At 49.4% G+C, this 16,436-nt stretch overlaps 5 protein-coding genes across 5 annotated transcripts; 4 read left to right on the top strand and 1 right to left on the bottom strand.

Moving 5' to 3' along the window:
- Nucleotides 1-499: 499 nt before the first annotated feature.
- Nucleotides 500-3,322, bottom strand: APUU_31101S (uncharacterized protein; the record flags this gene model as incomplete). The annotated part of the gene is made up of 7 exons (XM_041702268.1): nt 500-646; nt 714-1,910; nt 1,959-2,111; nt 2,169-2,783; nt 2,879-2,973; nt 3,039-3,186; nt 3,248-3,322. 7 exons carry the CDS (start codon nt 3,320-3,322, stop codon nt 500-502), a joined length of 2,430 nt encoding a protein of 809 aa, XP_041555070.1.
- Nucleotides 3,323-4,191: 869 nt separating this feature from the next.
- Nucleotides 4,192-6,073, top strand: APUU_31100A (uncharacterized protein; the record flags this gene model as incomplete). Its single annotated transcript, XM_041702267.1, has 4 exons — nt 4,192-4,518; nt 4,586-5,639; nt 5,687-5,868; nt 5,924-6,073. 4 exons carry the CDS (start codon nt 4,192-4,194, stop codon nt 6,071-6,073), a joined length of 1,713 nt encoding a protein of 570 aa, XP_041555069.1.
- A 554-nt stretch (nt 6,074-6,627) lies between these two features.
- Nucleotides 6,628-7,841, top strand: APUU_31099A (aspartate-semialdehyde dehydrogenase family protein; the record flags this gene model as incomplete). The annotated part of the gene is made up of 3 exons (XM_041702266.1): nt 6,628-6,655; nt 6,710-6,967; nt 7,033-7,841. The coding sequence occupies 3 exons, from the start codon at nt 6,628-6,630 to the stop codon at nt 7,839-7,841; spliced, it is 1,095 nt and encodes a 364-aa protein (XP_041555068.1).
- A 306-nt stretch (nt 7,842-8,147) lies between these two features.
- Nucleotides 8,148-9,371, top strand: RPS4 (40S ribosomal protein eS4; the record flags this gene model as incomplete). The annotated part of the gene is made up of 5 exons (XM_041702265.1): nt 8,148-8,161; nt 8,287-8,424; nt 8,508-8,792; nt 8,963-9,257; nt 9,318-9,371. The coding sequence occupies 5 exons, from the start codon at nt 8,148-8,150 to the stop codon at nt 9,369-9,371; spliced, it is 786 nt and encodes a 261-aa protein (XP_041555067.1).
- A 5,445-nt stretch (nt 9,372-14,816) lies between these two features.
- Nucleotides 14,817-16,347, top strand: APUU_31097A (uncharacterized protein; the record flags this gene model as incomplete). Its single annotated transcript, XM_041702264.1, has 3 exons — nt 14,817-15,437; nt 15,498-15,950; nt 16,036-16,347. The coding sequence occupies 3 exons, from the start codon at nt 14,817-14,819 to the stop codon at nt 16,345-16,347; spliced, it is 1,386 nt and encodes a 461-aa protein (XP_041555066.1).
- Between the last annotated feature and the right edge of the window lie 89 nt (nt 16,348-16,436).

Genomic DNA, 16,436 nt, shown 5'->3' with positions numbered 1-16,436 from the left:
TGACCTGATGGAAATGCATTGTTACGGGTTCTTTTAGGGGTTCGAGCGACTGGTCGAGGTGTGGTGAATGAGGTAGTGGGATCATTGTCCTGAATTGGGGAGTGTGCACGTGGAGAATCTGTTTGCACTGTGGCTGCCTGCGATTGCTCGGATGAAGGACGGGGTCGTGGTTTGCTTGAGGCTCGATTGTCTGAAAATGCAGGCTTGAAACCCATTACACCCATGAGTCGACTAATGTGCTGCTGTGCCTCCGAAAATTCGCGCGCTTTAGCTGCTCGCTCTTCTCGTAGATGTTGTACCTGCACAGACATTAGATGGTGAAAATTGGGTTCTCTCCTCAATACTCACCTTTCTCTCTAGGTGCTGGACCCTCCTGTCCTTTGCTTGTAATTCCCTTGTGGCTCCTGATTTTACCTCCTGCATTGCGTGTTGTAAAAATATGAACTCCGACTTTTGCTCCGCAGCCTACGATTATCAATAATGGGAATTCTGGACTGGGTCATTTGAAGAGACTTACCTCCTCGGCCATTCTTGAGCTCTGGATCTCGGAGTTTCTTCGGAACTCCTCCAGCTCTGTTCTGAGCTTTTCAGTAGTGTCGTGGAGGGTGGCTTTCAGGTTCTCGGTTTCGGAAGCCTGTTCGTGGAGCTATTATACTCTTAGGATCCTCACTCTTAAAGAAAAGGAGATAAGAGCGCATAGAGCAAACACTGACCTTCTTTTCTAGTTCTTTCGCCGAGTTATCTGCGCTCTCCTTTTCGTTCATCAGCCGTTCAATTGCCGTGTCCTTTTGCGCAAGAGACGCCTTGTTTTGTTCCAAATATGTTTGTAAAATTGAAGCCTCGGATTTTACTGCGGCAATCTCCTCAAGAAAAGAGGCATTGTCCTTTGAAGCCGACGCCAATTTTGTCCTTAGATCTTCATTTATTTCAGTTTGACACTTGGTCTCTTCTTGGAGTTCGTCCAGACGCTCGTCTTTTTCGGTTAAGGACGCAATGATACCAAGCTCTCTGGTCCTGGATAACTCTCGCTCACTGGAAATAGTATCCTGTGAGGTACGTTGTAACTCTTCAAGGTCATTTTGGGCCTGGGCCAAACACGCAGACAGCTCGTCACCACGGTGCGAGGCCGAATTCGCGTGTTCTTCCAGGCGAGACATTTCCACTCGAAGTTCGGCGATTGTGCCTGACGCCTGCTGCAGCCGATATTCGAGATCATGATTCTGCTCCTTTAGTTGCTCTGCTTCTAAGCAATACTTGTCGCGCTCTCCCTCGGCGGCTCTGAGAGGAGCCTCAATATTTCCACAGCGTTGCTCGAGGTCGTAGCAGATATCTTCGATTTTTCTTGTGATACTGTCGTTTGCCATTTGAGTGTTTGCCGCCATCATGTCTCTCATACCAGTTCTCCAATCATTCCTCGAAACAGTTGCGGTTCCCTCAGTTTTCAGAGACGGCATTGTAGTTCGGAATTCTAGGGGTTTAACCTGTGACAATGTGCATTTAGTTTCTGGCAGCAACAACTTGCTCCTAGTCACGAAGCTTATTAGCCCCGCGGATCCAGGTGAAAGCGACTGCGCCTGTGCGTTGCGTAGCATCGTTGCCTCAAACCAAAACAAAATAAGATCCGACAATAGATCATTTTCCAGGCTCGAGACTGATGCGGGGCACACAATATTCCCATTGCAGTCCAATCCTGCAGGCGTTCTTGGGAAACTTTCCATTAGGTTATAGATAGTAGGCCCATACTTTTCAGACACGGTATCTGCAAGTTGCACGTCAGAAGATCGCAAACCATCGAGTGCGAGTTTTGATATCCGCAATTTCGTCAAGTCTATAATGTCGGTCGCCCTAGCTGACAACGTAGAAGTGATATAATGTAACACAATTTCCAGCCCATATTCGTCCGAGGAAGTCTAAAGATAGTTAGTATCTAGATTTGCCCACTAAGATCTTACGCATACAGTCCACGCTCCCACTAGGCGTGTTATAATGTGTGTTGGGAGAGCCTCCATAATAGCCAGCGCGTTGTTTGACAAGATCGATTCCAATGAAACTCTCTTCAGCTCATGCGGCAGTGATGCAGCAGGTACAAGGGAGGTGAGGAAGGATACACCCTGCAGAAGTCAGTAAATATTAGCAATTTCGTGGTAAATGATAGGCTTTGACAGTACCAGGATCTGAACGCTATGGTCAATACCATCGCGGGTGACTTTTTCGAGAAGTTTAGCGAGCTTGATGGAGTTCCCTTCGATCCAGCACTCTCGTTGTGCTTTATCAACACCATCACATATGCTGATCGCAAAACGAATGCTTTCTGCGGACTGTTGCACCGTCAGGTTACCATAGTTAGAAGAGCAAGCAAGTATGACCCGTAGAACAACAAGGTCCAATGTTTTCAGGCCTCGCTTAGGGCCAAAGAAATGCCTGATATTCTGCAGCCATGTCGGGGTATCTGCAGCGTTCTCTGTTTCAGCGTTCCAGCTCTTGCAGGACCCTAACCTTGCAAAAGTAGCTAGGCACAAGAGGTTGCCCATGTGGTCTTCCAGGTTGCGGAGTGTCTTTGTGAGCTCTGTCTGGAAACATGTCATTACATCCAGAGGAAGCTCAAATAGGACACCTGATGCTTGAAGGCAGCTCGAAACCAAATACAGTGGTCGAACGGTATCCGCGCATGGATTTACTCTCATCCTCTCAATCATCTGCATAACCAAAGGTGCAAGACTTGCAGGCGGAATTATGCCGCAAGGCAAAGGAAACGAGAGGAGTGAAACGCATGCTGGCAGGCACTGCTTCGTGGTGTCAGTTGTGCTCATAGTACCATACCCCCCAAAGTAATTTCTAGACATAAACTTGCTAGAGGTATTATTGGATATTCACTTACCTCAGCCTCACTACCTTCAGTGGATTGTTGAAGGAACTGATCGAGATGGTACGGATATCGTTGGAGTAGAGTATCTCGAAATTCTTGCGCCAGCGCTATTTTATCTTTCATGTTAATCCATATGCATCCGGCGGCACTTAGCCTCTCTATATCAACTTACCAAAATAAGTGAGCAAGGGCAAAGCGAAGCGGGACCGCGTGAGGCCCTCAACAAGGACATCGACCAGAGGCACAACCTGGCAAGGCTTTTGCGACACCCAAGAGCATACCACGGTCAATGGTAATTGCCGTGTCAGAATATATAGATCCTAGATGCGCAATCTATCAGCTAATACATCTTACTAATTTATTTAGGGGGTTGGGGTTCACCTGGAGCGAGGGCGCATACGGCGCATTTACCAAGCGTTCCACTTCCCGGGATAATTTGTCGGACATCATCACCATATCGACCTATCCCACTTGAAGCCGTTTGTGGCGTGGGATTATACTTCTATAATTCTAATGTCGTCGTCGAGTCGTTGTCTGAAGCAGCAAAGATGGTCTGTTGATGAAAGCGAAGTCTTCCGCTGGTTGCCCCCTCAACGGGCGTGAGAGCGTCGACTCGGTTCGACTCTCAGACAACGAATGGCTCGTCAACCTTGTATGGGCATTTTTCAGCATCATTCAAAAGGTCTTACTTCCTAGTTTATCACTACTGGTATGCATCTTTTAGTTTATTTAGTCCTTGCTTGTGGAACTTTAAATTTGTAGAACTTCTCTTCGGGAATATACTGTATCTCTTGTATTAGAATTGCATAGCATAGCAATAATAATCAAATATAGGGTTATAGGCTCAAAGTCACATCCATCTTATTTTCGGAAACCTGTAACCACCGGTCATCGGTAAAATAAAATAAAATAAAATATTGTCTGGTCTCTCTAATCCTTACCTTGTGGCTTGTGCCCTTGGGGAGAGACACCCAAGTTCCGCACTTGTCGGAGTTCAGCCCGACTAAGGGACAGACATCGCTGCTTGCAAGACACCCTGTCGTTGATCAGCTTTAGCGTGGGGGGACGCCTGGACCCGACCGAGGCAAGGTGGGCGTTGTCGCCATTCTGCCCCAATATCATTCGTCTTGTTCATTTTCCTCCACTCGGCGAAATTCCGTGGTCGCTTGCTGTTTGCCGATGGATTTCTCCTTGCTGACGATATCACCAAAGCCGCCAAATAGAATTGAAAAGCATGACGGTGCGACCATTTGAGCGGCAGGTTCCCTCATAGAGACTCTTTCGATTTCCCACCCATTCTTCCACTTCGTCTTTTGTTGAAAGCCATGAGACTCTCCGCCGTGCCTCGGGGTTTCCCCGCAAGTCCCCGCATCATCCCTCGCCGCCCATGCTCCCAATCCCTCCTATTCCCCAGAGCCATCATTCGGCCGAATAGTTCTAATTCTAGCGGTGGTCGAGGTGAGAAGAAGAGCGACACTTCGAACTCAGGCTCATCTACCGGAAGCTCGTCTAATTCCTCGTCTACACGCCGGACATTCCTTATCTCTACAATTGCGGCTGGGGCAGGTTATGGGGTTGCCAGTTCGGTTCAATCGTCGCAAGCCAAAGACACTGGTGTTCCGGAATATGGATCTACGAAAGACTTTGAAAAGGTGAAAACTAATTGATTCCCTGTGTGTTCTGCCATAAGTGTCGCTAATAATTGCTTTTATTGACTAGGCAATTGCTGAGCTCCAAGCTAAATTGGGAGAGGACACGATAAGCACAGATGAGGATGACCTACAACGACATGGGTTCTCAGAGTGGTCGAGTGTCAATGCGGATCGCCTACCAGTAGCGATTGCCTACCCTACGAACACAGAAGATGTCTCGGAGATCGCGAAGGTCTGCAACAAATACAAGATGCCAATGGTTCCATACTCTGGTGGATCTAGTCTTGAAGCAAACTTCTCCGCTCCTTACGGCGGCTTAACGATTGATTTCGCGCTCATGAACAAGATAGTGGACCTACATGAAGCAGACATGGATGTTGTGGTTCAGCCCTCCGTTCAGTGGATGGATCTCAATGACAGTATCAAAGAGACTGGTCTCTTCTTTCCCGTCGATCCAGGCCCATCTGCTATGATAGGGGGTATGATCGGAACAAACTGCAGTGGGACAAACGCTGTGCGCTATGGCACCATGAAGGACTGGGTAATAAACCTCACAGTCGTTCTAGCAGATGGCAGTGTTATGAAGACTCGGAGACGTCCTCGCAAAACATCAGCTGGATACAACCTGACGGGCTTAATTGTAGGTTCCGAAGGAACACTTGGTATTGTTACCGAAGCTACACTCAGGCTGGCCCCAATCCCGGAAGAGACCCGAGTTGGCGTTGTTTCCTTCCCCTCAATTCGTGATGCTGCATCTACTGCTATGCAGCTCATAAGGAAAGGAGTTCCTGTCCAGTGTATGGAGATTCTAGACGACGTTCAAATGGATGTGATCAACAAGGCCGGCGGGACAGGAAGAGCGTGGAAGACGTTACCTACTCTTTTCTTCAAGTTTTCTGGAACACAAGCAGGTGTTGCTGACAGCATCAATTTGACGAAAAACCTAGCTAAGGGCAATAATGCGGAAGCTTTTGAATTCGCAAAAAACGAAAAAGAAGCACATGACTTATGGTCAGCAAGGAAACAGTCTCTTTGGAGTATGATGGCTCTGAGACAAGAGGGCTCTGAAGTATGGTCTACTGATGTCGCTGTCCCAATCTCAAGGCTTCCAGATATCATTGGTATGTTGATCACAAATTGGCTCTCGGAACCTCCTAACAGCAGATAGAAATATCCAAGAAGGAGCTCGATGACCTAGGTATATTCGCCAGTATACTCGGTCACATTGGCGATGGGAACTTCCACTCGAGTATCATGTACGACCCCAAAAATGCCGACGAGAGAGAGCGCGTCGAGAAGGTGGTGTACGACATGGTCGATCGCGCATTAGACATGGAAGGATCTTGCACGGTAATTAAACCACACCCTTCTCATAGAGTACGAGAGAAAACTGACATTTTGACAGGGTGAACATGGTGTCGGCTTAGGCAAAAAGTCATCTCTTAAGAAGGAACTCGGGCCTAATACGATCGGGGTTATGCGCAGCATCAAAAAGGCTTTCGACCCCCACTGGTTGTTGAATCCTGGAAAGATTTTTGATCCTCGAGACCAGTAAATAGATATGACTGTCGATATATGCTGTATATAGGGGTATAGGAAAGAAAGAGTTACGTTCTATCCTTTCCGTTAAGTTGTGTGTATGCTTCCGGCGAAGTACGAAAACTCCGGCCCGATTAATCATAGTGGGACATATTTGTCCAATAAGAGTGTCTGGGGCCCTGAGAACGGCTGACTCACCGCGGGGCGGATGACACCCCTCCAGAGCGATATCGCCCTCGGTCAATCTTCAATTGCCACAATCGTTTCTCTCCAAAGCTTCAATTCACATCTTTGTTGGTAAGTTCTGCGATCTCCCAGTTTATGTATTGTCCACCACTATTTTGGGTTACCATGTAAACCACCATTCTCTCTGGGTTTAAGCATTGGCAGAAATGGTGCATTGCGGGGCTTGCTTTCTGCGAAGCGGTTTGCTGTTCGGCGCTCTATCACCATATACCCATGGGCATAGTCTTCGCTGCAGCAGATATTACAATTGTAACCATCAAGGATATTGACCGATTGCCTCATTAGTGTATTCCGAATCTCTGAGTCACCAAAATCGCGATCAAAATGACATCGTTTCCCAAGAAGAAGTGCGGTATGGACGCATTCGCAAATCTATATCGCCGTTCCTAGAGCTCATGATGAATAGGTGTTCTTGGTGCCACCGGCTCGGTAGGCCAGAGGTTCATTCTACTACTTGCGGACCACCCATTATTAGAGCTTCATGCCGTTGGTGCTTCGGAGCGATCTGCGGGGAAGAAATACAAGGACGCAGTGCGATGGAAGCAGAGCGCGGCAATGTCTGAGAAGCTGAGCAATCTGGTTCTGCGCAATTGCAAGGCCGACCAATTCAGTGACTGCGACCTCGTGTTTTCTGGTCTCAACAGTGATATTGCCGGTGACCTCGGTAGGTTGCGTCTCAGGATCCAATAGTCGCAACGAATGCTAACAAAAGATCCCGATATAATCTAGAGATGGAATTCATCAAGGCTGAAATTCCCGTCTTCTCGAATGCGAAAAACTACCGGAAGCACCCCCAGGTCCCGCTCGTGGTTCCTACGGTAAACCCTGCCCACCTCGACCTCATTCCTCACCAGCGAAAACAATTCGGTCTGAACAAGGGCTTTTTGGTCTGCAATTCCAACTGCGCTGTTATCGGAATTGTCATCCCGTTTGCTGCTCTTCAGGCCAAATTTGGGCCCGTTGAGGAAGTGGAGGTGTTCACTGAACAGGCTCTGTCCGGAGCTGGCTATCCGGGCGTTTCCAGCATGGACATCTTGGACAACGTTATCCCTTTCATTAGCGGTGAGGAAGATAAGCTGGAGAACGAGGCTCAGAAGATCCTTGGTTCTTTGAACGCGGATGCCACTGCTTTCGATGAGCAACAGGGCCTTAGAATTGGAGCTACTTGCACTAGGGTTGGCGTCACTGATGGCCATATGGCATTCGTTTCTCTGCGATTTAAGAACCGCGACCATCCACCCAGCGTCGAGCAAGTGGTGCAAGCCATGAGAGAATACCAATCCGAGGCTCAAAAGCTTGGATGCCCCTCTGCCCCAGCTGAGGCAATTAAGGTGTTCGACGAGCCCGACAGACCGCAGCCAAGACTAGACCGAGATATTAACAAGGGCTACACCGTGAGCGTGGGTCGTGTGCGTGAAGGTAACCAAGGTGGTCATTTCGATATTAGATTCGCGGCTCTCTCGCACAACACCGTCATCGGCGCTGCTGGGTCTTCGATCCTGAACGCTGAAGTCGCAGTTATCAAGGGATACATCTAGAAAACCCAAAAGTACATAGTCATTTAGAAAGCGTTAGATATCATCTCATTTTGCATTATTGCGACCCTCTCAATATTATGATTATGTAATACTAGTAATTAACTAACCTAAGCTAACCGGTTTAAGTAAGTCATCAATGGGGTTAGTTTGGGTCTAGCGTTAGGGCAAATCCCACAACCACCAGCCCGCTAAGCGAAATTCGTGAGTGGACCAGTTATCAAAGATTTGAGTCCTTGCTCTCACTGCTTCTTTTTCCTCGCGACACTTCCGACAACTTACCGTGTTCAAGTCGACAAAGCAGTCAAGATGCCTCGCGGACCGTAAGTTTTGCACTGATCCATGTTATTTCGTGCCTTGTCACGTCGTTGTTGAACCATTTTTTTCTTCGACTGGTGATTGAGCCATTGGCGATGAGAACTTGATGCTAATCCGATGCGTTCTATAGTAAGAAGCACCAAAAGCGCTTGAGTGCGCCCTCGCACTGGCTCCTGGACAAAATGTCCGGAGTCTATGCTCCCAAGGCCTCCCCTGGTCCTCACAAGCTCAGGGACTGCCTGCCTCTGATCGTCTTCATCCGCAACCGGTACGAACCCGAAAAAAAAAATCCATCGCAGCTGGAAATTAGTCGAATGGGAACAGAAAACTGACTGGAATCCTCTTTTATAGTCTGAAGTACGCTCTTAACGGCCGTGAGACCAAGGCGATCATGATGCAGCGTCTCATCCAGGTCGACGGCAAGGTCCGCACTGACCCTACCTACCCTGCCGGTTTCATGGACGTCATCGGTATCGAGAAGACCGGCGAGAACTTCCGTCTCATCTACGACACCAAGGGTCGCTTCACCGTCCACCGCATCCAGGCTGAGGAGGCTGAGTTCAAGCTCTGCAAGGTCAAGAAGGTGCAGCTCGGCAAGGGCGGGATCCCATTCTTGGTTACGCACGATGCGAGAACGTGAGTGAATACTCTCGAAAAGTTCCGCGTCATTCAGTCGTTGGACCAAGCTTTGGTTGATCGGCGGAGGACGAACGAACTTTCCCCGAATACAAAGCATCCTTGCTGGGAGATAGTAAGGATCTAGACCACGAGGACACAAGTGTGCTAATTGGGATTTTATATTATAGTATCCGCTACCCCGACCCTGCCATCAAGGTCAACGACTCCGTGAAGGTTGACATCAACACTGGCAAGATCAGCGATTTCGTCCGCTTCGATACCGGTGTTGTTGTCATGGCCACTGGTGGTCGTAACATGGGTCGTGTCGGTGTTGTCACCCACCGTGAGCGTCACGATGGTGGTTTCAACGTTGTCCACATCAAGGATGCCATTGACAACACTTTCGCTACTCGTGAGAGCAACGTCTTCGTCATTGGCCAGGACAAGCCCTGGATCTCCCTCCCCAAGGGCAAGGGTGTCAAGGTATGTTACACGTCAACAAGCCATCAATATCTGAGGAATGTTTACTAATTAAACGTACAGCTCTCCATTGCTGAGGAGCGTGACCGCCGCCGCGCCTACGCCATTGCCCAGTAAATGTGGTCCGGTAAGTGATCGAGGCTACGGGCAAGTAGTAGAAGGCACATATAATGTAAGAAAAAACAAACTCCGCGGAAGACACTTGCTTGTCTTTGTGGACTGTATGACGCCTGATATCACGAATGAACAAAAAGTTGTCAACACTTTCTTGATTTCTCTTTGTAGGCGTCCAGAGTTCCTAGAGCGCAAACCAAAACCAAGGAGTCTCTTCGCTACCTTTTGTCCTTTTTGATGATACCTATGAAGTATACCAAATCCATAGTTTTTACGCTCTCGTCAGAGGTAGACAACCACTCTTGACTGATTCCGTAGACCTCAAGTTCACCCACGCCCATGGTTCGCTTGTCTCCTTTGACTGCCCTGAGTTTCGACGAACAGGTCATTTGAGCTGTCGTGCTTGGATCCGGAGATATTTTGCAACCGACCCTCGCCTACATGAGGCGCAATGCGTTGTTTTTGTCAACTGCAACAACTGCAAGGGTGTCCTTGCAAGCCCCAGCAAATTTTAATTCTCTCAATACGCACGAGTCCGATTCTTCCCGTCCTAGCAAAGTACGGCACAGTTTGCAGTCTCGCATGTTTTCACTAACGGAGAAACCATGGCTCGGCGCTATGGTTGCAGGATGGGATGTCGGGAAGTACGTAGGTACTGTTCGTTCCCTGTAAATTGAAGTATTGCGTGGACTCTGCAGTAGAATGTTGCCAACTTTCCACGTCTTCAATATCCATTTCTTGGGTAGGCGCCCGGAAATAACATCCTGCCGATTTGGCATTTTGGGTAGAAGAGCTTGCGCACGAACAATTTCCCGAGACCGTGGCTAGCACGGATATCAATGCCTCGTTCTACAAGTAGGAGAGCAACACGTCGGAAGCATGGCTGGGCCACCCATCCCACGCGGGGTATGCACAACCAGATTCATGTTCATCGCAACAAATTCGGTAGGGCGATGACGAGGCCAGAACATCGGCGTATTGTAGCCTCTTTTGTTATATGAGGGATCCGTCCTGGCGCATAAGATTGAGTTGAAGGCTTGAAGCGAGGACTGAGCGTGCGTTATTTGAAGCGCAACGACTAACGAGAAAATGAGATCGCAGTCAATCAACCCGCGGATGCAGATAGTTCGATCAACATGGGACTCGAGCATGAAAGAGATTGAACGGGAACTTGACGAGTCATCTTTATCTCGTTCTGCTTCGGGTACCTGAGTGGCTGGCAATGAGCACTGGGGGGCGTCTTTTCTGACAGGTATAAAACCCACCCGCCGCCCCAGCGCAGGGCTGGATCAACGGTCAAGGGCAGCGGGACAAGGCCTCATTTCGCCCCGAGAACAGGGATATTGCGTTCTATATTTTGGACGCTTGATGTTGCATTGTTGATCATCATCTTCCACTGGGGCGTAAACCGGCTGAAGAGATTCGGTCAGGGACGGCACGGTGACGGGAGATGAAGTCTAATTAAGCAAGAGAACGCGGGGAGTTAGTCGACACATCCGATTGAGGTCATCTCAGGGTCGACTTGCCTATGTAAGTAAGATAGGAGCCGTTCAGGAGTGATGTGTGCGATCTGAGGTGGCAGGCGATGAGTGTTCGCACTTCGCATGGACTATCATGTGCAGGGAGGGTATTAGCAAACTCAAATCACCACAGTCTGGTGCTTCAGGCTCAGATTGGAAGCAGAGTGGAGAGTCTTTGACCCGTTGTCGTCATGTCTCGACTACTCTGTAGATTATTCTTCTTGCTTTTTTCCAGGACAAGATGCTAATGGATATGGCTGGGTTGGGGTGATTGTTCTGGAAGGCTTCGAGAATGTTCAGATAAAACCGCTTGGACACAGTTCCCACGAGCAAAACTGGAGCAGTGACAATTACTACGAACGAGATGTCGGTACCTAAGTATTCCTGTCTTGCTTTTGCAACCGATCAAGCAAGTAAGCCACAAAAGCACTGGTTTTACGGCCCAGCCGTTGATCCCGCAGCAAGAGAGGGCGGAGGTACGGTGAATGTGCAGAGTACGTGCATGCCTGGTATCCACCTGCTCCTGCTGTCATGCTGCCATGGACGACGGCCTGGGCTCTGCACTCAACCAGCCTTTGTGATTAACACAGCAAAGTGAGGAAACTGAAGCAATGACCAGAAAAGGTTCAAACGGCTTCGAGGTTGTGTAACGGCCGCGGTGAGTGCAGGATCGCACACTGGCCGAGCCTACTGCTGTGTCTACTATGTCTGCCCATTCAATACACGCGATCGGCGCGTGGTGAATCTGGTGGTGCTTCCCACCAGGAGGTCCGAGCAATTCGCAGCAGTCCATGTGTCCAACCCTTCTAGGACATTTATTTGATCTTACTTTCGGTATGCGTTTGGTCGAATTTGGGTCAACGTGATATGTGAATACAACTGCAGTCGTATTCTCTCAATGCTTATGGCTTCATGCTGCAGCCTGCAGCAGTGTCTCCACACAACCATAGCCAAGAGGGCTGGATCCTTGAAATTACTCTACAAAAGACTCTGCATTTTATTCAGCCATGTCTTTCGTCACTCAAGCATGCATTCTCCAGATTTTTCCTTTCGAAGGTCAACCACCCCGGTACCCACCTCAGACCACATGCTGTGAGGGAAAATGTGGGAACGGTCTCCCCGATTGCAGCTTTGAACTGCTTCCCGCCACCTCAGCCATTGCTGAGGCAATTTAGAGCAGCTGGGGGTTGCCAGGCGTGGTATTTTGACGACTTGGATGCCACGATCCTCGGATCCATACAGCAACCGACGCCAAGGTGGAACGAACCTCGCAGTTACGTCCGCGAATGTAAGGTAAGGACTGCACCTGACCGGTCGATCTCCTTCCGTCAGGTAATGCTTGCCTCCGTCCGAGTTTGCTTTCACCTGCGGCTGCCAGCAGACCTCCCTCACCAGTGGCTTGCTTTTGCCTTCAGTCTCGGGTGCCCAGCATATCAAGCCAGGGTGGTCCAACCCGCCATCTCGAACACGGTTGGTGAAATATAATAGAATAAACAAAAAAGGGTCGAGATGCATGAGTAGAATTCTCAGAGTGGATCGTCGGATCTAACAACAAAAGAGGGGAACAGGTACAAGACGATATCGGATATATAGAGTAGACTCGCGGGAAGGCCGCTCTGGGACCCATCCCGTTCCATGGGTGTGGACTCGCTAAGACTTGACTGGATCTACTCGTCCAACCACCAGAGCATTATTGACTTCACTGCTTGAGGTCGATGTCCAAGGAACCGCCGACATTGGTCGCAGGTCGCAGCCTCGCAGGTCACAGAAGCGTGAAGAGCCACTAAACTAGTCGGGGCCCTGGCTGCTGCTAGCGCCAACGACTTTGTTAAGTCATGGCCCCCTGGGTGCCTGGAGCGACTACTTTAGACATGCCGAGGGGTGTCACTTGAGCCAGGATGGCTACGTTCCTTCTCCTCCATACTGGAGGCACTTCTGGGCCTTGTGGCTCAATCAGGATGGATCAGCCGTCGCTATCCTTCTTTGGAGTCTCATCGACCCATTGTCAACCATTAGTATCACTACGTAATGCCATCACACTCTGGTCCCTCTTCCCTAGGTACTACCGGGAGGTACCACCTTGGTCCATAATAATACGAACGCGGTATTGAAACGACACCGCACCATCCGTGTGTTGCCTCCCTCAAACACACCCTCTACAGTCCACACTCCGCAGAGATTCATACTTGCCATGTACAACGTATCACTCCGTATGCCAGCCTCCAATCCGTATCTATCGACTAACTTCAGACAAATAGCTGGGTACACCGCCAGAGTGGACTGAAAGGACTGGCACCATGCTCTCCCAATTACTGTCCGCAAACGCCTCGACGAGATGTTGATCGGAATTCAATGGAATTTTCTAGGATTATTGACTCCCAATCCCTGTGGCCACTGCTCGGCCATTGATTCCTTCGGAGACTGCTCTGGGCTTTGTCTGGTCCTCCCTGACCGCTTCCCCCTTTTCCATGCCACCCATGGCACCAGATGGCCGCAACTGTTACGGTTGGGCCGAATTGATTGCTGCTCTCAGCACCCAGTGTCATTGTCAAATGGACTACTGGATGGCGATGAGGGTCAATTCTCCCTAAGATCGCCTCTCTATCCCGGTGGTGGGTGAAGGCGCATATCCATGACTAGCCCAACGACTGATAGGGGGGCAAGAAGTGGGTTTCATATTGCTTTTTATCCATGTGGAGAGCTCTTTCATCATCAGTGAAATTCTTCGATTGGCGCCTGCCCGGTCCAGTGGGCGGCGGCGGCGCTTCCATTCCAAGCACTTCTCTTCACGGTTCACCAACGGACCTCAGAGCCACGCCGGGACGGTTTATGTTGACCGATGCAAGATTGATTGGCCTTCAGACACGTTCTGCCCAATCACCGTTTCTTCCTGTGGGCCAATATACCGAGTTTGAAAACACGATGACTGCTTAGCCATCTCATTTTGCTATTTTATTCTTAGTTCAATATCCACCTGCATCCTTTTTCAGCTCCAGGTACGGAGTACACGGCCGCCAAAGTGCCCGTTCAGATGACCCCGAGGCCCAAACTAAGCTGGGCAACCTGGCTCTCGGAGTCGGGACCCAGTAGTTTGGAACGAGATCATCTTCGAAAAAATGCGCCACTGGCTACATTAATCGAATATTCGTTTTGTACGCACAGCACAGAGCAGTGGGGAGAGGGTCATCTCCATTACAAGCCGCAGTCTAGCTGCAACCCTGGGTTAGCGTGGCAAGAATTGTACTGAAGGATTGGCGAGGATTAAATAGAATTCGGAAGGCGAGACAAGGAGAGAAGCATGCCTGACGAATGACAATAAATCGTGAGGGCTTTCAGCATTTTTTGCACCAAGGTTGGCTGTCGTCACTCGTCAGACTCCCCTTTCTCTCTCAACACCTGCCGAGTATAGAAAAGCCGCTTCATCGACTCCGTTTTCATTCCGGGTTTATGACCCTTTCTTTCTCAGATACCCCCAGGTTGGCTTTCTTTCTTTTCCCTATTGGCCGGGCTGAGTTGTTTCTTCAACCTCCATCGCCCGCAGTTGAGGAGTAGATACCTCGGGTGCCGCCCAAGCAGGCCTCTTCGAACATCTCTGCGTCTCTAGAACGCATCCGACAGCATTGTCTTGTATCATTCCGAGCTGCATGGCACCGGGATTTCAACCTCAAGTCCCGCCTCGGTAGCACAGAAACGGATACGCAGAACAAAAAGGTAACGGCTCCCTCTCTTAAACCCAACCAGTGACCTCCTTCTCTTTCCCCTTCTCATTCCGTACTTTGTTCTTTGCTTTTACTTCTCCTTTCCTATCATAATGATATCATCGTTTCTGGAGTACTGAAATCGCGTGGCTGCAACCGGTGTAGGGAAGTCTGCATCAGCTTGTTATACAGCACATAAACCAACTCGCCTGCTGTCTCTTTAGCAAAGGATGCCTCTCCAGACACACTTGCCCGCTCATCTCGCTGGAGACCCGACTACTCCAGCATCGTATATTTTCGGTCAGCCGAGCTATCCATCTCTATTCCGAGCGAGCGAAGAGCGACCTCGGTTGGCGTCCTTCCCATGGTGGGAGGATGAGGCAACAACCACCCTCTACAGTTTCGATATCGAGGCATTCAAGAGAGTTGTCTATTATGGTATCTTTACAGATGAGCAACTCCCTTGGTTTGTGCTTACAGAACGCTCCGAGGCGTTCACTATTGACCTTGTAAAACCTCGAGCGAGAGCGTTACGTCTTGAGAAATATCAGCGGGTGGAAGAGGCCCTACGACAATGTAAACCTACTGTTGCGCCTCCGATCTCATGGGCCTGGCTTCCAAGCTACAACGATAGTGACAGAAACCCTCTGGCCATTGCAAAGGCCATGGATACTGAAAGTCATCTCCACTTTGCCCGAATCCCGTTCGAGGAGTTGGTTAGGTACGCGCTGAATTACCCTTACAGCCGGGTTGAATGGTTCTTGAAGCAGCATACGACTCTCTATGCACACATCTTGGACCACCTTAACGCATTCCCTGATGAAGTGGAAAGGTACGCCGAGGTTGAAAAGGTTAGTTGCTTGAGTCCGGTTCTGGAACTTTTGGTTGATTGCTGACCGAGATCTCCAAAGCATCTTCGAAGTCGAAGTCCTTTTGCTCACCGTGCTGTGGCCAGCGCTCTGGAAGGTGTAGGCCTCAAACTTGACCTACCAATGCCGCCATCACCGCTATTTGAATTTATCGCTGGGCCCATCCAACGTCTCTTCGGAGGGCTTACGGCAGGCTTGGATTCAATCATGAAGGTACTCTGCGTGCTTGGAGTCCGGTATGAGCGGGTGTATCTGCATTCTGGGGAGATAAACTGGTCTCGACCATTTAGCATTGCCTTTTCCTTTCTCGAGGACATTCTAGGCTCAACCTCATCCACGGATTTTGCTCGTACTCTAACTACTTCTGATGAGCAAGTTTTTATCCAATTAATTGAAGGGGGAGAATTTGACAGAAACGGAGCCAATCGCTTGTCGGCTCGATGGGAGGCTCTCAGTCTAGAAGTTTGGGAATGCTGTCGAGCCCTCCCAGAGTATGTAAGCTTTATCCAAGAGAGTTTGCAGGCCAGTATCCCAAGAACCCCCTAACTCGCGTACAGCTCCGCCGACTAACAACTTACAGCCCTTATTAGGTCTCCGGAATTACCATTCCCTGACGGCAATCCTTAGTGGGCTTCATAAATACAGCGTTTCGCGGTCTACATATGTTTACACAGACGACGGAAATATGGCATTAACCATTGACCAAGTGCTGCCGCCCGAACTCTTATACCTCCTCGAACCGGCTCAGAACTACGCGGCATACCGACAACAATACCAGCAAGCTGCTGGAATACCGTTCCTTCTTCCCCACATGAATGAATACCGCCAGTACGGCGAGCCCGTTCTTCAGAATTTATATACTAGATTGAGAACCGTTATCCCACTGACGTGAAAATACGAAATACGGCCGACACTATACGGAAGAAAGAGTATATATATGCGGCAATATAAGATGAGAATGTATGGGTATGACACATGTGG

The sequence above is a fragment of the Aspergillus puulaauensis genome, chromosome 3 (assembly GCF_016861865.1).
Source record: "Aspergillus puulaauensis MK2 DNA, chromosome 3, nearly complete sequence".
NCBI lineage: Eukaryota > Fungi > Ascomycota > Eurotiomycetes > Eurotiales > Aspergillaceae > Aspergillus > Aspergillus puulaauensis.
This window is presented reverse-complemented; position numbering and strand designations above follow the sequence as displayed.